Here is a 22,500-nt window from a genome sequence, read left to right as displayed (position 1 = left end):
GAACCTTTCCCTTTCCCTCTCTTTTTATCTATGTATCTGTCTATCTTTTCCTCTCATTCTCATACTTCCCCGTTTCCTCTTTCTCTATATCACTCTCCCTCTCTTTTAACCTATGTATCTTTCTGTCTTTCCTTTTCTCACTCTCATTATCTCTCTTGAAATCTCTCTTTCTTGCACTTTTATCCTTTCTTTTTCTCTCTCTCTCTCTCTCTCTCTCTATATATATATATATATATATCTTCCCCTCTCTTTTTACCTATCTATCTATCTACATCTCTTCCTCTCACTCTAACACATCCTCCTTCACATCCTCTTCAACATCAACCGCCACACAACTTCCAGGCCAAAAAAAATTATTTAAACAATTTAAACAAACATTTATAAATCCAAACAACCCAACATATTTTATTTCAAAACCCACACAGCAACAAACAATTTTTTTTCTTTCGTTTTCAGTCCGAATTTTCTCTATTTTGCAGTAAATATTTATTTACTGCTCAGATCTTAACCAGAACTTCCTGTTTTCACTTTCATTCAGCAATGTCCCTGGCTTCTGCTCTTTCGTCTTGCAATTTGCTCCTCACCCGAAGAGCTCTCACAGCCCGTAAGTCCGGCTATTTTTTGCCAATATTTTACGTGATCGATGACATTTCCTCTACATTCTATCATTTTAGGTGCTTCTCTGCATATTTTTCCTCTCTAAAATGTCTAATTTATTTACATATAATCATGTACAAAGTTTTCAAAGTCAAACGTGTTGCAGACCTTTATTCTGTTTTCCGTTTGACCGGCAGTTTTTCATATGAAATTGTCACCCATAATTATGACCCTAGTATCGATCTATTGCATTTCAATGTTTTAGGGTTAGGGTTAGGGGTGGGGGTAAGGGTATCTTTTTTGGATCTTTTCGGTTTGACCGGCAGTTTTTTCTAGCAGTGTCATATGAAATTGTCACCCATAATTATGACCCTAGTATCGATCTATTGCATTTCAATGTTTTAGGGTTAGGGTTAGGGGTGGGGGTAAGGGTATCTTTTTTGGATCTTTTCGGTTTGACCGGCAGTTTTTTCTAGCAGTGTCATATGAAATTGTCACCCATAATTATGACCCTAGTATCGATCTATTGCATTTCAATCTGTTTTAGAGTTAGGGTTAGGGGTGGGGGTAAGGGTATCTTTTTTGGATCTTTTCGGTTTGACCGGCAGTTTTTTCTAGCAGTGTCATATGAAATTGTCACCCATAATTATGACCCTAGTATCGATCTATTGCATTTCAATCTGTTTTAGAGTTAGGGTTAGGGGTGGGGGTAAGGGTATCTTTTTTGGATCTTTTCGGTTTGACCGGCAGTTTTTTCTAACAGTGTCATATGAAATTGTCACCCATAATTATGACCCTAGTATCGATCTATTGCATTTCAATCTGTTTTAGGGTTAGGGTTACGGGTGGGGGTAAGGGTATCTCTTTTGGATCTTTTCGGTTTGACCGGCAGTTTTTTTAAATAATTTCCACGTAACTAAACACTTTTAAACTTCGTATACTGGTAGAATGTGTTTATAAAACATCTTTTTCTCTTGGCTTTATTGAGAAAATTCTATAGTTTGTAAGATATTTGTCGTTGTTTTTCTTCAATTTCTGCAATTTCAACCAATCAATGACGTCTATTGAGGTGAAAACTTTCTGTGCCGTGTGAATATGCCCCTCGTTTAAGAAACAGATTGGGTTTATTTACATTTCTGAAGAAAAAAAGATACCCATGCCTCCACCCCTAACCCTAACCCTAAAACAGAGTGAAATGCAATAGATCGATACTAGGGTCATAATTATGGGTGACAATTTCATATGACACCGCTAGAAAAAACTGCCGTTCAAACCAAAAAGATCCCATCTTTTTACTGTTTAAGACTCGAGTCGCACTGTCCCGTGGACAGAAGCCCAGAGTCGTACGAGCGTCGGCCAGAATGCTTTGCGGTATCTGTTCCGAATCTCTGTACTTCCGGTAATCCCGAGGGGTCAACTCTGTATTTCGAGTTCGAATCGTGCTCAGGTCAGCTATGCCTTTCAAGCTTTCAGGAATCGATAGCAAAAGGCATTCCGGCTCTCGGCGCTTCCAGTTCAAATCCCGCCGAGGTCAAGTTTGGTCCTCACTGCTGGGGCTTTAGATGCCGAGGATGGAAGCCCAGAGTCATACGACCGTCGGCCAGAATGCTTTAAAAAAGATTGTTCAGCTGTTAGCCTTCGTGATTCAAATCCCATCAAGGGAGTCTTTTGGGGTGAGACATTCCTCATTATCCCTACCCACATTATTTCAACCAATCACCTCCTTTCCATACTTTCAACCAATACCCTTTCTCCCCTCTGCTATACTCCATTCTAAACACCTCTTACTTGCTAGAATTCTCAATGCCTTCCCTCCTCCTCAAAGACATACAGCATCTCGAAAGAGTCCAGAAGTTGGCTACCCGCATGGTTCTTGGTCTCAAGCATTTGTCTTATGAAGAAAGGCTGAAGACGCTCGACCTTTATTCTCTCAAAAAACGAGGACGCCGTGGTGATCTCATTCTTGCTCACAACATCATAAGCGGAAATTGTAATCTCTTGAAAGAGCTGTTCTGCACTCCTGCTTCAGAGCATCGGCTGCGGGGTCATTCCAAAAAGCTCTATCTGCAATGATTTCATCTCAATCGAAGGAGAGGGGCTTTCTCTATCCGGGTTGCGGATCCATGGAATAAGCTGCCGGACGAGATAGTGAAGATGCCGACGACTGCTCGGTTCAAAGTCTCTCTTGACCACAAATGGCCTGAACTCTTTACATGAACACCACACTGTACATAACTCCATGTCCCCCTACATGGCCTTGCTTTTGCTTTTTGAGCCAAAAAATTAACCAACTAACATATCTCCCATCATGATCCACCTATTCTAATAACCCCTTACGTATCTCTCCCTCTTTACAGAGGATGTCTTCTGTTTGGCTACCACTTTTCAATTTCTCCAATTTCTGTCCCAGTTGATTTCATATTTGGTTTATCCGAATCGTGGCCGATGCCAGCGCCCCGCCTTGACTGGCTTCCGTGCCGGTGGCACATAAAAAGCACCATCTGTACGTGGCCGATGCCAGCGCTGCCCTGACTGGCTTCCATGCCGGTGGCACGTAAAAAGCACCATCCAAATCGTGGCCGATGCCAGCGCTGCCCTGACTGGCTTCCGTGCCGGTGGCACATAAAAAGCACCATCTGTACGTGGCCGATGCCAGTGCTGCCCTGACTGGCTTCCGTGCCGGTGGCACATAAAAAGCACCATCCGTACGTGGCCGATGCCAGCGCTGCCCTGACTGGGTTCCGTGCCGGTGGCACATAAAAAGCACCATCCATACGTGGCCGATGCCAGCGCTGCCCTGACTGGCTTCCGTGTCGGTGGCACGTAAAATGCAGCAATCCAGTCGTGGCCGTTGCCAGCCTCGCCTGGCACCTGTGCAGGTGGCACATAAAAAGCACCCACTACACTCACGGAGTGGTTGGCGTTAGGAAGGGCATCCAGCTGTAGAAACTTTGCCAGATCAGACTGGAGCCTGGTGCAGCCTCCTGGCTTCCCAGACCCAGTTGAACCGTCCAACCCATGCTAGCATGGAGAACGGACGTTAAACGATGATGATGATGTGTGTTCCAGGCCGTCTCCCATCCTGAGTCATGTCCCACCCTTCTTATGCTCATCTTCTTGCTCCTTGAGGGTTTGCTCTTGCACCCTGTTGCTACCCTTCTATTTCTTGATGAAAGGAGTTCTTCAGATATCATCATCATCATCATCATACGTCTGTTTTCCGCGCTAGCATGGGCTGGATGGTACGACCGGGGTCTGGGAAGCCAGAAGGCTGCACCAGGCCCAGTCTGATCTGGCGGTGTTTCTACAGCTGGATGCCCTTCCTAACGCCAACCACTCCGTGAGTGTAGTGGGTGCTTTTTACGTGCTTTTATTGGCCACAAGGGCTTACATAAAACAACAGAGGACAAAACAGGACAAAACAAAGGGGTTTTAAAACATTTTTTCACACTCAGAGTTGCTGAAGCATGGAACAAACTGCCTGCGTCAGTTGTTGACTGCCATGACACTGCATCCTTTAAGGCCCTCATGCTTTCCGAAATCCGCCGAAACTACACCTGATTATATATGCACTTTAGATGAGTTGTAGTGCACCTGAGCACTGTACACAATTATTATTATTATTATTATTATTATTATTATTATTGAGTGAGAGAGCAGTGCATGCCATCAAAGTGGCACTGGGGTAAAATATACGAAGCCCAGTATACCCATCATGACTACCCGTCTGATAAGGGTACACTAGGCACATGCATCACAACCATATGTGCGCAACATGGTGATCTCATATCAAGATAAACAGCGCATGACCTTGCAGGTGGGGCCCAGTTAGAATTTTCTTCAGGTCGAGTAGCCCATCCTGCTCAAAAGGTCCCTGAATAAGGGTTGCTTTAGGATGTTGAAAGAACCACCCATGTTTCCAGATGTGAATTATTCAAACCCCAAAGAATCCCTCTCAACACATGGCTATGATGCTCCCCCACTACTTCTGCTCGTGATCAGAGATGCACATATCGTCAGCCACCATGGGACATGCTCAACTGGTTAAGGTCAAACAACTGACAAGCAAATCTGTGGTATTGAGCAGAATATTTGCTGTAGCCCATCTTTTATACCAAGACAAAACAATGTACATGATAACACTTCCAATCAGTTAAGATCAGAAGCCATGAGAGCCATTGCCTGGTACTGCATCAGGGCATTATTATATTATTATTATTATTATTATTATTATTATTGAGTGAGAGAGCAGTGCATGCCATCAAAGTGGCACTGGGGTAAAATATACGAAGCCCAGTATACCCATCATGACTACCCGTCTGATAAGGGTACACTAGGCACATGCATCACAACCATATGTGCGCAACATGGTGATCTCATATCAAGATAAACAGCGCATGACCTTGCAGGTGGGGCCCAGTTAGAATTTTCTTCAGGTCGAGTAGCCCATCTGCTCAAAAGGTCCCTGAATAAGGGTTGCTTTAGGATGTTGAAAGAACCACCCATGTTTCCAGATGTGAATTATTCAAACCCAAGAATCCCTCTCAACACATGGCTATGATGCTCCCCCACTACTTCTGCTCGTGATCAGAGATGCACATATCGTCAGCCACCATGGGACATGCTCAACTGGTTAAGGTCAAACAACTGACAAGCAAATCTGTGGTATGAGCAGAATATTTGCTGTAGCCCATCTTTTATACCAAGACAAAACAATGTACATGATAACACTTCCAATCAGTTAAGATCAGAAGCCATGAGAGCCATTGCCTGGTACTGCATCAGGGCATTATTATTATTATTATTATTATTATTATTATTATTAAAAGCGTGTAAACAACAATGAAAATTAAACAAATAAAGCACTCAATAGGGTGAGGTGCTTTGAGGTTACTCATGGAAAGTCCACAAAAGCCACAGGTGCTTGACCAACAGGGCAAGAAAAGTGAGAAAGTGGTAAAAGGAAAAAGAAAAAATGCAAGAATATTGTAAATGTATTATTATGAATCAGAATAGGTCGGAAGGAATCCTACGTGAAAATATTATGAAGAAAAATCTATGCCTCTGACAAAAGCTTTGTAAGGCTTTTGTTTCGTTAACTGTCTTTTGTTAATTACCTTCTTTGTTTCAGTAAGCTGCAATGGTGCGTTCCAGGCCCTCTCCCACCCCGGGTCCTGTCTCACAAATTACCAACAGAACAGATTTAAACAGAAGAAAATTAGGTTCAAAGCACTGAAACCACCCAAAGAGAAGACAAAACGTGAACTTAAATCACCTTTGTGAGTATTATCATCATCATCTTTGTCATCATCATCACCATCATTAATATCATGTTTTTTTTTATTATTATTATCATTAAAGCAGCGAGCTGGCAGAGTCATTAGTATGCTGGGCAAAATGCTTAGCGACATTTCGTCCATCCTTACATTCTGAGTTCAAATTCCATCCAGGTCGACTTTGCTTTTCATCCTTTCAGGGTCGATAAATTAAGTACCAGTGAAACACTGGGGTCAGTGTAATCAACTAGTTTCCTCCCCCAAAATTTCAGGCCTTGTGCCCACAGTAGAAAGGTTTATTATTATTATTATTGAGTGAGAGAGCAGTGCATGCCATCAAAGTGACACTGGGGTAAAATATACGAAGCCCAGTATACCCATCATGACTACCCGTCTGATAAGGGTACACTAGGCACATGCATCACAACCATATGTGCGCGACATGGTGATATCATATCAAGATAAACAACACATGACCTTGCAGGTGGGGCGCTGTTAGAATTTTCTTCTGATCGAGTAACCCATCCTGTTCAAAAGGTTCCTGAATAAGGGTTGTTTAAGGATGTTGAACGAACCACCCATGTTTCCAAAGGTGACAAACCTCTAAGAATTCCTCTCAACACATGGCTATGATGCTCCCCTACTACTTCTGCTTGTGATCAAAGATGCACATATCGTCAGCCACTAAGGGACACGATCAACTGGTTAAGGTCAAACAACTGACAAGCAAATCTGTGGTATTGAGCAGAATATTTGCTGTAGCCCATCTTTTATACCAAGACAAAACAATGTACATGATAACACTTCCAATCAGTTAAGATCAGAAGCCATGAGAGCCACTGCCTGGTACTGCATCAGGGCATTCAAACCCCAAAGAATTCCTCTCAACACATGGCTATGATGCTCCCCCACTACTTCTGCTCGTGATCAGAGATGCACATATCGTCAGCCACCAAGGGACATGCTCAACTGGTTAAGGTCAAACAACTGACAAGCAAATCTGTGGTATTGAGCAGAATATTTGCTGTAGCCCATCTTTTATACCAAGACAAAACAATGTACATGATAACACTTCCAATCAATTAAGATCCGAAGCCACAAGAGCCACTGCCTGGTACTGCATCTGTGCAATTATTATTATTATTATTATTATTATTATTATTATTATTATTATTATTATTATTATTATTACTATTATTATTATTATATTTTATTATTATTATTATTATTATTATTATTATTATTATTATTATTATTATTATTACTATTACTACTACTACTACTACTACTACTACTACTACTACTACTACTACTACTACTACACTATTATTATTATTATTATATTATTATTATTATTGGCAAGCTGGCAGAATTGTTAGCATGCTAGAGAAAATGCTTAGTGGTATTTCATCTGTCTTTATGATCTGAGTTCAAATTCTGCCACGGTCGACTTTGCTTTTATCCTTTGGAGGCTGGATAAATTAAGTACCAGTGGAGCACTGTGGTCAGATTTAATTGACTTAACCCTTCCCCTAAAATTTCCAGCCTTGTGATTATAGTAGAAAGGATCATTATTACTATTATTCATCGTTTAGCGTCCGCTTTCCATGGTTTGGACAGTGCAACTGGGGTCTGGGAAGCTAGAAGGCTGCACCAGGCCCAGTCTGATCTGGCAATGTTTCTATGGCTGGATGCCCTTCCTAACGCCAACCACTCCATGAGTGTAGTGGGTGCTTTTTACGTGCCACCGGCACAGGTGCCAGACAAGGCTGGCAAATGGCCACGATCGGATGGTGCTTTTTACGTGCCACCTGCACAGGTGCCAGGCAAGGCTGGCAAATGGCCACGATCGGATGGTGCTTTTTACGTGCCACCGGCACAGGTGCCAGACAAGGCTGGCAAATGGCACGATCGGATGGTGCTTTTTACGTGCCACCGGCACAGGTGCCAGACGAGGCTGGCAAATGGCCACGATCGGATGGTGCTTTTTACGTGCCACCGGCACAGGTGCCAGACGAGGCTGGCAAATGGCCACGATCGGATGGTGCTTTTTACGTGCCACCGGCACAGGTGCCAGACGAGGCTGGCAAATGGCCACGATCGGATGGTGCTTTTTACGTGCCACCGGCACAGGTGCCAGACGAGGCTGGCAAATGGCCACGATCGGATGGTGCTTTTTACGTGCCACCGGCACAGGTGCCAGACGAGGCTGGCAAATGGCCACGATCGGATGGTGCTTTTTACGTGCCACCGGCACAGGTGCCAGACGAGGCTGGCAAATGGCCACGATCGGATGGTGCTTTTTACGTGCCACCGGCACAGGTGCCAGACGAGGCTGGCAAATGGCCACGATCGGATGGTGCTTTTTACGTGCCACCGGCACAGGTGCCAGATGAGGCTGGCAAATGGCCACGATCGGATGGTGCTTTTTACGTGCCACCGGCACAGGTGCCAGATGAGGCTGGCAAATGGCCACGATCGGATGGTGCTTTTTACGTGCCACCGGCACAGGTGCCAGGCAAGGCTGGCAACGGCCACGATCAGGTGGTGCTTTTTACGTGCCACCGGCATGGAGGCCAGGCGAGGCTGGCAACGGCCACGATCGGATGGTGCTTTTTACGTGCCACTGGCACGGAGGCAGTCGAGGCGGCGCTGGCAACAGCCACGTTCGGATGGTTCTCTTATGTGCCACCGGCACTGGTATCACAGCTACGATTTCCATTGATGTTGATCAATTTAGCTTTTGATTTCACTTGCCTCAACAGGTCTTCACAAGTAGGGTTTTGTGTCCCAAGAAGGAAAGGTATGCATAAGTGGACTGAGGCCACGGGTTATGGCCTCACTTGTCCTGCCGGGTCTTCTCACCCTGTATACTGCATTAATATTCCTTGCACTTTCTGTTGTGTTGTTGCCTTTATTGAACTCATAAAGCAAAATATGCCAAATATGCTCCTTTGTCACTTCCATTATAGCTTTGAAAAAATAACTATTAAGATCGAACTGCACTCTTCAAAACTTGCACTAAGAATAAGGACAAGGTGAAATTACTACCTGCTTTTATAGCAAGTTGATGCAGGTAGTTTATCCCATCCCCCTCAAACTTTATTTCATGCAATTGAAAAAACTGCATTATTTACGGGATGACCCAATACATTGAACGAAATACTTAAGAGTTTTGGTCCATCATTCTGAGTTCAAATTTTGCCATGGTCAACTTTGCCCTTTGGCCTTTCAGGTTCGATAAAACAAGCACCAGTCAAGTTCTTGGGTGGATGTAATCAACTTCCCTCTCCCCTCAAAAACAGCTGACCCCGTTCCGAAATTTGAAACCATTATTTATTGGCTGACCCTTTTTTGGATTAATCCTGGATACCTTCCCAAACTTGCAGTGTTTTCCCGTTTCTTACATTGTATCTTCTCTCACCTGTTAAAATGCAATTACAGGTGCAAAAATTAAATCTTGCTGTTTCTCTATCTTTCTCCCCCCCCTCTCTCTCTTTTTCTTGCTCTCCTTTTCTCTCTCCCTCTCTCTTTTTCTTGCTCTCCTTTTCTCTCTCCCTCTCTTTTTCTTGCTCTGCTTTTCTCTCTCCCTTTCTTTTATTTGCTCTCCTTTTCTCTCTCCCTCTCTTTTTCTTGCTCTCCTTTTCTCTCTCCCTTTCTTACTCTTTTCCCCTCTCTCTTTGTCCCCTCTTTCTTCTGTCTCTCTTTCTCTGTCTTTGTCCCTTACTCTCTCTCCCTCTCCCCTCTCTCTCTTGCTCTCCTTTTCTCTCTCCCTTTCTTTCTTACTCTTTTTCCTTTCTCTCACATTCTCTCTTTCTCCCCTCTCTCTGTTTCTTTTTCTTTCTTTCTTTCCCCTCTCTGTCACACACACAAAACAAACAAAAAATCCCATGACCATCACCACAAAATCTCTGTCCTTTCAGTCAAGCCAAGAAGGTTGTGAAACGTAAAATCAACCCAGAATTCGAAGCAAGATGCCCGACCGACAACATATGGCTCCACAAGTATTACCCAATCCAAAAGTTGACCCTTGACCTGGCCATCATGAGGCACAAAGCTTATGCTCACCCGATGATGCTTAACAACCTCGATGGATTGCTTTACGCAGACATGGAATTAAATATGGAAACCAAAAAGAAGGTAAGCTTCTTCATTGACAAATGACCCCTAAGGGAAACATCGGTTGTCAAGCGATGGTGCAGGGACAAACACAGACACACACACATAAATATGTATACATACATTTATATATCATCATCATCATCGTTTAACGTCCGTTCTCCGTGCTAGCATGGGTTGGATGGTTCAACTGGGGTCTGGGAAGCCAGTAGGCTTCGCCAGGCCCCGATATGATCTGGCAGTGTTTCTACAGCTTGATGCCCTTCCTAACGCCAACCACTCCGTGAGTGTAGTGGGTGCTTTTTACGTGCCACCGGTACAGGTGCCAGACGAGGCTGGCAAACAGCCATGATCGGATGGTGCTTTTTACATACCACCAGCATGGGGGCCAGACGAGGCTGGCAAACGGCCACGATCAGATGGTGCTTTTTACGTGCCACCGGCACAGAAGCCAATCGGGGCGGCGCTGGCAACGGCCACGTTCGGATGGTTCTCTTATGTGCCACCGGCACTGGCATCACAACTACAATTTCCATTGATGTTGATCGATTTTGATTTTCACTTGCCTAAATAACATAATATATATATATATATATATATATATATATAGGCGCAGGAGTGGCTGTGTGATAAGTAGCTTATTTACCAACCACATGGTTCCGGGTTCAGTCCCACTGCGTGGCACCTTGGGCAAGTGTCTTCTACTATAGCCTCGGGCCGACCAAAGCCTTGTGAGTGGATTTGGTAGACGGAAACTAAAAGAAGCCTGTCGTATATATGTATATATATATGTGTGCGTCTGTGTTTGGTTTGTCCCCCTAGCATTGCTTGACAGCCGATGCTGGTGTGTTTATGTCCCCGTCATTTAGCGGTTCGGCAAAAGAGACCGATAGAATAAGTCCCGGAGTCGAGTTGCTCGACTAAAGGCGGTGCTCCAGCATGGCCGCAGTCAACTGACTGAAACAAGTAAAAGAGTATATATAAATATATTTATATATAGAGCAGTTGTATACTGTCAACTTAATGTGACAGTCCCATAAAGGGAACCACACCACTGCTATTTAGCCCTAGGAAGCATCAACGCTTCCTGTCGGCCTTGACACGTTTCCTGTGTCCTTATGCTTGCAAGGGGGAGACAAGCACCCCCATCCAGCTAAGCCTGCACCCAGAGAATAGTTTCTGAGTCATGCTCTTCATCAGTCTGGAGTAGCATGGCTTGCTAGCTGCAGATGCTTGTCTAGACCTTTACTCTTTTACTTGTTTCAGTCATTTGACTGCGGCCACGCTGGAGCACCGCCTTTAGTCGAGCAAATCGGCCCCGGGACTTATTCTTATGTAAGCCCAGTACTTATTCTATCGGTCTCTTTTGCCGAACTGCTAAGTGACAGGGACATAAACACACCAGCATCGGTTGTCAAGCAATGCTAGGGGGACAAACACAGACACATAAACATATACACACACATACATATATACGACGGGCTTCTTTCAGTTTCCATCTACCAAATCCACTCACATGGCTTTGGTCGGCCCGGGGCTATAGTAGAAGACATTTGCCCAAGGTGCTACACAGTGGGACTGAACCCGGAACCATGTGGTTTGTAAGCAAGCTACTTACCACACAGCCACTCCTACGCCTATGTAAACATATATAATAATTCCAGTGAAATAAATCCACTGATCACATCTCTGGATGCAGGTTTAGCTGGATGGGGGTGCTTGTCTCCCCTTCGTAAACATAAGGACACAGGAAACGTGTCAAGGCCGACAGGAAGCGTTGATGCTTCCTAGGGCTAAATAGCAGTGGTGTGATTCCCTTTATGGGACTGTCACGTTAAGTTGACAGTATACAACTGCTCTATCCTACCACCATTGCTTATATCTCTCTGAGATATTTACAAATGTAATATTTCTATTTTTTATTGGAGTGGCTGTGTGGTAAGTAGCTTGCTAACCAACCACATGGTTCCGGGTTCAGTCCCACTGCGTGGCACCTTGGGGAAGTGTCTTCTGCTATAGCCCCGGGCCGACCAATGCCTTGTGAGTGGATTTGGTAGACGGAAACTGAAAGAAGCCTGTCGTATATATGTATATATATATATATATGTATGTGTGTGTGTGTTTGTGTGTCTGTGTTTGTCCCCCTAGCATTGCTTGACAACCGATGCTGGTGTGTTTACGTCCCTGTCACTTAGCGGTTCGGCAAAAAGAGACCGATAGAATAAGTACTGGGCTTACAAAGAATAAGTCCTGGAGGTCGATTTGCTCGACTAAAGGTGGTGCTCCAGCATGGTCGCAGTCAAATGACTGAAACAAGTAAAAGAGTAAAAAAAAAAAAGAGTATATATATATATATATATACACACACACACACAATGGACATTTTTGGGACCTTAATGTGGGTTTTGCTCTCAAGTTCCTGGCTTTGGGTAGCGTAAAAGAAAACACAGGAGGTTTTGTTAATTATGATTTTATTCAACATGTTTCCCTCTCAGATTCACAAACTCATTGCAGGGGTCCTTCAGGTTTTCTAAGCTCTGTATAAAGAACTTGGAAGTTTGGGCCTCCAGCCAGGCCTTTCATCATACACTTAAAGCTCACTACACTCACACTCACACTGCTTCACTCAATCTCATGTTCTCTCTCTCTCTCTCAGTCATTCACCCTCATCTTATACTCATTACTTACCCTTGCATCACACTCATTCTCACTCCCTCTCTCCCTCACTCACTCATTCACCCTGTCTCATGTTCTCATTCTGCTTCACTCAATCTCATGTTTTCTCTCCCCCTCACTCATTCACCCTGTCTCACATTATTTCTACTCACTCTCTCTCTCTCTCTCTCTCTGCTTCCAGACCAAATTCCTGAGTACTGTCAAAGGAACTGTTACCTACCCAAACCTGTTTGACGACAACACCAAGACCCGCTGCATCCTCTTCACAAAGGTAAGTCCAAGAGATCACCTGATCTACCTGGGTGGCGACAGGGCATCAGCCTACATAACCATGAGCCAATATACTTCTCTAGAAAATTAGTACCCCATGGGATTCCTCTAGGGTTGTGGTTCCCTAACTTTATCAGGCTGCCACCCACTTGGTACCCAGGCCACATTCGTAGCATGCACCCCGCCACTCACCACCACAAATGTAGACCACTTTCTGCAGCTAATTCAAAACAACCGTAATTCACAAATAGAACCGTAATTAACCCATTATATTAGGGTTTTTTTTTTACATTCATTGACCCCTTTTGGCCACCCCATTATTTCCCTGCTTTTCTTCAGGTTTCACATTTTGCTACTATTATTAGACACTTTCCTCTTTGGTCAAGGCCTCATCAACTTTTTCAAGTTTCACTTGAAAAGGAAGATGAGGTTAGAGAGGAGAGTGCTGTCCTATAGCAAGTTTTATGAAAGGTGGGTGAATTGTGCAAGAATGGCCAGTATAAATGGACCAATTCTGAGGTTTCGCCTGTAATTGAAAAGGGTATTATAAAAGGAGAAAGGGTCTCTCTACCCACCTTTTGGCTTTTATGGGTTTTTCCACGTGAGACCTTTTCTTTTTTCGAAGCGTCTCCTCTATTGGGAGTTTGTCGTTGTTAAAATTTTTGATTGTTATACTGCTTTTTACTCGTTTTTTTTTTAACAAACGGACAAAACCTTTTGTAAACTTTTGTCGTGTTTTGTCCCTTTATGTTTTCCAATCATATTTGTCAGCCATTGTGGCCAATAAAAAGAATTAATTATTATTATTATTATTATTTCAGGACTTATCAAACGTAACAGAGGGACTGTCTGCAGGAGCAACACATGCAGGAGGTCAAGAACTCTTAGATATGGTATCGTATCTCTTATATCATCATCAATCTGTTTTACATGCTGGCATGGGTTGGACAGTTTGACAGGAGTGGGCAAGCCAGAGATCTACACCAGGCTCCAGTCATCTGTTGTAGCATGGTTTCTATGGCTGGATGCCCTTCCTAGTGCCAACCACTTTACTGAGTCTACTGGCTGTTTTGTATGTGGTGCCAGCACCAGTGAGGTTTGCTTTGGCATGGTTTCTATGGCTGAAATCCCTTCCTAATGCCAACCACTTTACAGAATGTACTGGGTGCTTCTTATGTGGAACCAGCACCAGTGAGGTCTGCTTTGGTATGGTTTCTATGGCTGAAATCCCTTCCTAATGCCAACCACTTTACAGAATGTACTGGGTGCTTCTTATGTGGAACCAGCACCAGTGAGGTCTGCTTTGGTATGGTTTCTATGGCTGAAATCCCTTCCTAATGCCAACCACTTTACAGAATGTACTGGGTGCTTCTTATGTGGAACCAGCACCAGTGAGGTCTGCTTTGGTATGGTTTCTATGGCTGAAATCCCTTCCTAATGCAACCACTTTACAGAATGTACTGGGTGCTTTTATGTGGAACCAGCACCAGTGAGGTCTGCTTTGGTATGGTTTCTATGGCTGAAATCCCTTCCTAATGCCAACCACTTTACAGAATGTACTGGGTGCTTCTTATGTGGAACCAGCACCAGTGAGGTCTGCTTTGGTATGGTTTCTAGGGCTGGATGCCCTTCCTAATGCCAACCACTCTACAGAGTGTACTGGGTGCTTCTTATGTGGAACCAGCACCAGTGAGGTCTGCTTTGGTATGGTTTCTAGGGCTGGATGTCCTTCCTAATGCCACCCACTTTAGAGAGTGTACTGGGTGCTTTTTATGTTCCACCAGCACCAGTGAGGTCCGCTTTGGCATGGTTTCTATGGCTGGATGCCCTTCCTAATGCCAACCTCTCCACAGAGTGTACTGGGTGCTTTTTATGTGGCACCAGCACCAGTGAGGTCTGCTTTGGCATGGTTTCTATGGCTGGATGCCCTTCCTAATGCCAACCTCTCCACAGAGTGTACTGGGTTTCTCTGTATTTGGCACCAGCACTAGTGGTGTCACATAAGCTTGCAAGACAAGGGCCTCTCAGTTGAGAGAGGGAAAGAAACCATGAGAAGTGGCCATGTGTCAGGTGAGAGATTGTAGTATGGTAGGTCAGGAATAACTGTCTCACTACAGAGGAGATGCTTGGCTACCCCAGTAGCACAAGGAAGTGGTGAGAGGTAAGAGAGAGAGAGAAAGATAGAGTGAGTGTGGAAGAGGGAGGGGCCTACTCTCGGGGAAGTGTGGTGGGAGTATAAGTAACCCCACACACACACACATTTCTTTTATAGAGGGCGGCGAGCTGGCAGAAACGTTAGCATGCCGGGCGAAATGCGTCGCTGTATTTCGCCTGCCGTTACGTTCTGGGTTCAAATTCCGCCGAGGTTGACTTTGCCTTTCATCCTTCAGGGGTTGATAAATTAAGTACCAGTTACGCACTAGGGTCAATGTAATTGACTTAATCTGTTTGCCTGTCCTTGTTTGTCCCCTCTGTGTTTAGCCCCTTGTGGGTAGTAAAGAAATATATATATATAGATATATGACATCACCACCACTGTACAATAATATAAACCCTAAATTTCTTGTTTCAATTCCAGGTAAAGTCTGATGCCCTCTCTCGAAGTATGTACGATTATGTAGTCTGTACCCCTGATATCTATTCGGATCTTCTCTCCTATCGTCACATTTTTAAAGAAAAATTTCCTCACCAAAAGCAAGGTAGGACGACATTGTCTGTCTCTATGTCTCTCTTTCTCCCTCTCCGTCCTCTCTCTGTCTTCTCTTTGTATGTCTCTCTTTCTCTACTCTTTATGTCTCTATCCTTCTTTATCTTCCTCTCCCTCTTTATCTTTCTCTTTTATCTTCCACTCTCTTTTTCCTTTATCCTATTTATTGATGCATCGGTGAGGTCTGCTTTGGTATGGTTTCTATGGCTGGATGCCCTTCCTAATGCCAACCACTCCACAGAGTGTACTGGGTGCTTTTTATGTTCCACCAGCACCAGTGAGGTCCGCTTTGGCATGGTTTCTATGGCTGGATGCCCTTCCTAATGCCAACCTCTCCACAGAGTGTACTGGGTGCTTTTTATGTTCCACCAGCACCAGTGAGGTCCGCTTTGGTATGGTTTCTATGGCTGGATGCCTTTCCTAATGCCAACCACTCTACAGAGTGTACTGGGTGCTTTTTATGTAGCACCAGCACCAGTGAGGTCTGCTTTGGCATGGTTTCTATGGCTGGATGCCCTTCCTAATGCCAACCTCTCCACAGTGTACTGGGTGCTTTTTATGTTCCACCAGCACCTGTGAGGTCTGCATTGGTATGGTTTCTATGGCTGGATGCCCTTCCTAATGCCAACCACTCCACAGAGTGTACTGGGTGCTTTTTATGTGGAACCAGCACCAGTGAGGTCTGCTTTGGGATGATTTCTATGGCTAGATGCCCTTCCTAATAGCAACCACTCTATAGAATGTACTGGGTGCTTTTTATGTGGCACCGGCACCAGTGAAGTCTGCTTTGGTATGGTTTCTATGGCTGGATGCCCTTCTTAACACCAACCACTTTGCAAAGGGTATTGAGTGCTTTTTACGTCGCAATCATCATCAATACTTTTTAAGCGACACCAGCCCTGGTGCTTTTTACATGGAACCAGCACCCACACCTCACAGTCCCAAGGTTTAAGGGATCTAGCAGTACTCCTTATTCTTGCTCACAACATCATAAGCGGAAATTGTAATCTCTTGAAAGAGCTGTTCTGCACTCCTGCTCCAGAGCGTCGGCTGCGGGGTCACTCCAAAAAACTGTATCTGTGACGATTTCATCTCAATCGAAGGAGAGGGGCTTTCTCCGTCCGGCTTGCGGATCCGTGGAATAAGCTGCCGGACGAGATAGATGAAGATGCCAACGACTGCTTGGTTCAAAGTCTCCCTTGACCACAAATGGCCTGAACTCTTTGCATGACCACCACCCTGTACATAACTCCCTGTCCCCCTACATGGCCTTGCTTTTTGCTTTTTGAGCTAAAAAATTAACTTAACTTAACATTCCAAATTACAACAGTAAGGACCAAAATCCTTGATTCTCACGGGTTACACATCCCATATTCTCCCCTTGAATCTTTGAAATATAAAGGCGCAATTTGTGGTTCGAAATCCAGCTTGCTTTTCTGTTTTCTGCAGGGTCCTTCCCACTCTCTCCCTCCTCCAACCAGGCCAACATTTAAATTTTAGTATGACCACCTCTCCTCATCTCTATCTCCACAGGTACTATTGGCACAGATGTGAAGGCAATCATCAACAACCTTATGAATGGTGTTCGGTATGAGTGTAAAAAGACCTCCGAAGAAGCTGCTGTGATGCAGGTAGCAATTGGAAAGGTATGTACCATATGCAACCTATATAATACCTTCATAAACAGGGCTAATTTAGCTAATTTCTGAAACCACCGTTGACACTGGCTTAGGCTTATTGTCTGATCCCCATCATCATCATCGTTTAGCGTCCGCTTTCCCTGCTAGCATGGGTTGGGCGGTTCAACTGGGGTCTGGGAAGCTGGAAGGCTGCACCAGGCCCAGTTTGATCTGGCAGTGTTACTACGGCTGGATGCCCTTCCTAACGCCAACCACTCCGTGAGTGTAGTGGGTGCTTTTTATGTGCCACCGACACAGGTGCCAGACGAAGCTGGCAAACGACCACGATCGGATGGTGCTTTTTACGTCCCGCTGGCACGGAGGCCAGGCAAGGCTGGAACGGCGACGATCAGATGGTGCTTTTTACGTCCCGCCGGCACGGAGGCCAGGCAAGGCTGGCAACAGCCACGATCGGATGGTGCTTTTTACATGCCACTGGCACGGAGGCAGTCAGGGCAGCGCTGGCAAAGGCCACATTCGGATGGTTCTCTTATGTGCCACCAGCACTGGTATCACAGCTACAATTTCCATTGATGCTGATCGATTTCGATTTTGATTTTGTTTTTCACTTGCCTCAACAGGTCTTCACAAGTAGAGTTTTGTGTCCCAAGAAGGAAAGGTATGCAGAAGTGGACTAAGGCCACGGGTTATGGCCTCACTTGTCCTGCCGGGTCTTCTCACCCCATATACTGCATTAATATGTGGATTGAAAAAATTATGAAAAACTTTAACCAATTTTCATAACTTATTGAGGTGTATACAATCCAACAAGCCCTTAAATAATTGATGTAACATCAGCGATTCCTGCTAACACCCCAAATTTTTCTCTATTTTTCAGCTTAATATGGAAACTGAAGATTTGGTGAATAATTTCCTTAAATTGGTCGATAAACTTTGTGTGAACCGTTCTCCCAACCTGAGTACGTAGGTCATATTTGGCTTTTGGTACCCTTCCTGTGCATTTTAGTGTGCCTGTGTCTCTCTTCCATTGTACTCTATATACACCTTACTCTCTCTCTTACTCTTCTTCTTGTTTCAGTCATTTGACTGTGGCCATGCTGGAGCACCGCCTTTAGTCGAGCAAATCGACCCCGGGACTTATTCTTTGTAAGCCCAGTACTTATTCTATCGGTCTGTTTTGCCGAACCGCCTAAGTTTACTCTTTTACTTGTTTCAGTAATTTGACTGTGGCCATGCTGGAGCACCGCCTTTAGTCGAGCGAATCAACCCCGGGACTTATTCTTTTTGTAAGCCCAGTACTTATTCCTATCGGTCTCCTCTTTTTGCCGAACCGCTAAGTGACGGGGATGTAAACACACCAGCATCAGTTTGTCAAGCAATGCTAGGGGGACAAACACAGACCACACACACCACACATATTATATACATATATACGACGGGTTTCTTTCAGTTTCCGTCTACCAAATCCACTCACAGGCATTGGTTGGGCCGGGGCTATAGCAGAAGACACTTGCCCAATGTACGCAGTGGGACTGAAAACCCGAACCATGTGGTTTTTGGTACAAGCTACTTACCACACAGCCACTCCTGCGCCTATAATATATACGACAGGCTTCTTTCAGTTTCCGTCTACCAAATCCACTCACAAGGCATTGGTTGGCCCGGGCCTAGCAGAGAACACTTGCCCAAGATGTCACGCAGTGGGACTGAACCCGGAACCATGTGGTTGGTAAACAAGCTACTTACCACACAGCCACTCCTGCGCCTATAATATATACGACAGGCTGTCTTTCAGTTTCCGTCTACCAAATCCAACTCACAAGCATTGTTGGCCCGGGGCTATAGCAGAAGACACTTGCCCAAGATGTCACGCAGTGGGACTGAACCCGGAACCATGTGGGTGGGTAAACAGGCTACTTACACCACACAGCCACTCCTGCGCCTGTAATATATACGACAGGCTTCTTTCGTTTTCCGTCTACCAAATCCACTCACAGGCATTGGTTGGCCCGGGGGCTATGCAGAAGACACTTGCCCAAGAATGTCCACGCAGTGGGACTGAACCCGGAACCATGTGGTTGGTTAGCAAGCTACTTATCACACAGCCAATCCTGCACCTGTACCTGTAGTGTACCTATACCATTTCATTTTTCTCGTGTATTCTATACAGACCCTTTTCCATTATCTTGTGTCTCTTCTGTTATACTCTGTGTATCTTAATGTGCCTATGTGTCTCTCTTCAGTAGTACACTGTATACACCTTATTATCCCTGCTATGTCTTTCTTCTGCTGTACTCTGTACACATCGTAGTGTGCTTATGCGTCTCTGTTCTGTCATACTCTTTATGCATCCTAATGTACCTATGTTATACTTATTTCTTTACTACCCACAAGGGGCTAAACACAGAGGGGACAAACAAGGATAGACAAATGGATTAAGTCGATTACATCGACCCCAGTGCATAACTGGTACTTAATTTATCGACCCCGAAAGGATGAAAGGCAAAGTCGACCTCGGCGGAATTTGAACTCAGAACGTAACGGCAGACGAAATACCGCTAAGCATTTTGCCCGACATGCTAACGATTCTGCCAGCTCGCCGCCTTTACCTATGTTATACCTTTCTTCTGTTGCACTCTGCATGCTTCCTTGTGTGCCTATGTTTCTCTCTTCTGTTGTACCTATGTAATAACTTTTTTCTGATATACTTTATATGCACACTAGTGTACCTCTTTTGTGTCCTTTTTGCTATTAATTGCATTGTTAGCTTTGCTGTCCCCTCTGTAACAATGACTGCTGCCCCTGGATCACTTTTGTATCCCTGTACTCTACTTTATGCTTTTCACTTTTGCAGAACCTTTCATCACTGAGTTGAAAATCATTGCTCCACCATCCGAGGAAGTGTTTCACATTCAGGTGCAGAAATACGTACCTGGGTACAATGTACCCGATAAAAAGGTGAAGGAGACATCAACGACGATGAAAGCAAAGGGAATGGAAGATGAAGAAGAGGAAGGGAGGAAGGACAAGGATGACGATAGCGATGATGACAACGATGACGGCAAAGATAAGTCATCAGTAAACTGAGTTGGACAGTCATTGGGTATAAATTAACCCCTGGTACTTGGTCATTAAGGACTGTCATTGATGGACAGAGCTTGGACAGAACTGAGAAATATTGTCAGTGGTGGTGGCCAGTTCTGTTTGAATGGCTTATGAAAGCTTTAAGGTGAAGTGTTGAAAAATTTTGTTAATAAATAAATTTTGTTAATAGACGGAAACTGTAAAGAAGCCTATGGAATTCAAAGATTCTGTCTTGAGTTCATTTATTTTTATGTCTGTTTTTTTTATGTTTGCATGGGTTAGATGCATATGATACCAGGCACAGGTGTGGCTGTGTGGTAAGAGGTTTACTTCCCAAACACACGATCCCAGGTTCAGTCCCACTGTGTAGCACCTTGGACAAATGTTTTCATCTATATTCTTAGGCAAATCAAAGCCTTCTGAATGGATTTGGTGGATGGAATCTGAAAAAAACCTGTCGTGTATATCATCATCATCATTTAGCATCTGCTTTCAGTGTTGGCATAAAAATGTATTTTATTGTTTATCGAAAACGATCAACATCAATGGAAATTGCAGCTGTGATACCAGTGCCGGTGGTATGTAAGAGAACCATCCGAACGTGGCTGTTGCCAGCGCAGCCCCGACTGGCCTCATGCCGGTGGTACGTAAAAAGCACCATCCGATCGTGGCCGTTCGCCAGCCTCGCCTGGCTCCCGTGCCGGTGGCACGTAAAAAGCACCCACTACACTCACGGAGTGGTTGGCGTTAGGAAGGGCATCCAGCCGTAGAAACATTGCCAGATCAGACTGGGCCTGGTGCAGCCTTCTGGCTTCACAGACCCCAGTTGAACCATCCAACCCATGCTAGCATGGAAAGCGGATGCTAAACGAAGATGATGATGTGTTAATTTTAAATTATATATGGAGACGCCAAAATCTTTTAACTACAAGCGCCTCTGAGTCTTAATCCAACCCTGTATAGACGCAGATGTTTCAGGTAAGATTAATTTTGTGGATCTGATGAAGGACTTTGCACTGAAAAAATATGGTAGGAGAAAACTTTCTAAATATAAATAAAATGGAAGTTTAGAAAAATAAGCATTGTTTTCCATCTTACTGTTAATTTTGTTTCATTTTGAAAAATAAAAATTTATTTTCTTGTTTATATTTTGAATTACGTATATGAGGGCACCAAAATCTTTCAAGTGCTTAGGGCCTCCATCTCACTGCGGTGGTTGGCAGTATGTATGTAAAAAGGCGGTGAGCTGGCAGAAACATTAGCAAGCCTGGCGAAATGTCTAGCAGTATTTCGTCTGCCACTACGTTCTGAGTTCAAAATCCGCCGAGGTCGACTTTGCCTTTCATCCTTTCAGGGTCAATTAAATAAGTACCAGTTACACACTGGGGTCGATATAATCGACTTAATCCGTTTGTCATCTCTGTGTTTAGCCCCTTGTGGGTAGTAAAGAAATAGTTATGTTGCCTGCTGTTAGGTTCTGAGTTCAAATTCCGCCTGGGTCGACTTTGTCTTTCATCCTTTCAGGGTCGATTAAATAAGTACCAGTTACGTACTGGGGTTGATATAATCGACTTAATCCGTTTATATCAACCCCAGTACGTAAGTGGTACTTATTTAATCGACCCTGAAAGGATGAAAGGCAAAGTCGACCTCGGCGGATTTTGAACTCACAACGTAATGGCAGACGAAATACCTATTTCTTTATTACCCACAAGGGGCTAAACACAGAGAGGACAATCGACTTAATCCCTTTGTCTGTCCTCTCTGTGTTTAGCCCCTTGTGGGTAGTAAAGAAATAGGTATGTATGTAAAAAAATATAAATCCGAAAGACGCACACACTCTAAGATGTAGAGCAATATATATTAAAAATGGGGAAGGCTAGTTTATGGGATTACCTTAGGTTTCCCATCCATAAAGGGTTTAGCTTTATGGCGTATTATTAGATCTCAAAAACCTGTTGGCCCACGATTTTTTTAAAATATGGAGGGGGAGACACCTCTTTACTCAAAGGGAGATAATCTCCAATTGTTACCTTTGAGTAGTGAGGCATTTTAATTAAGGATATTACATTGCTCAGGTGCATTACAACATTAAAAAAAAATATTATTAATTCGTTTTATTGGCCACAAG

At 44.2% G+C, this 22,500-nt stretch overlaps 1 protein-coding gene across 1 annotated transcript; it reads left to right on the top strand.

The window, feature by feature from the left end:
* The first annotated feature begins 474 nt into the window (after positions 1-474).
* LOC115225352 (39S ribosomal protein L1, mitochondrial) lies at positions 475-20,594 on the top strand. Its single transcript, XM_029796302.2, has 9 exons — positions 475-604; positions 5,729-5,876; positions 9,797-10,013; positions 12,850-12,939; positions 13,760-13,831; positions 15,517-15,637; positions 17,179-17,291; positions 18,163-18,244; positions 20,140-20,594. The coding sequence occupies exons 1-9, from the start codon at positions 541-543 to the stop codon at positions 20,370-20,372; spliced, it is 1,140 nt and encodes a 379-aa protein (XP_029652162.1). The 5' UTR covers positions 475-540; the 3' UTR covers positions 20,373-20,594.
* Positions 20,595-22,500: the final 1,906 nt, after the last annotated feature.

The sequence above is a fragment of the Octopus sinensis genome, linkage group LG27 (genome assembly GCF_006345805.1).
Source record: "Octopus sinensis linkage group LG27, ASM634580v1, whole genome shotgun sequence".
Taxonomy (NCBI): domain Eukaryota; kingdom Metazoa; phylum Mollusca; class Cephalopoda; order Octopoda; family Octopodidae; genus Octopus; species Octopus sinensis.
The sequence above is the reverse complement of the archived record's forward strand: the minus strand, read 5'-3'. Positions and strand labels throughout refer to the sequence as shown.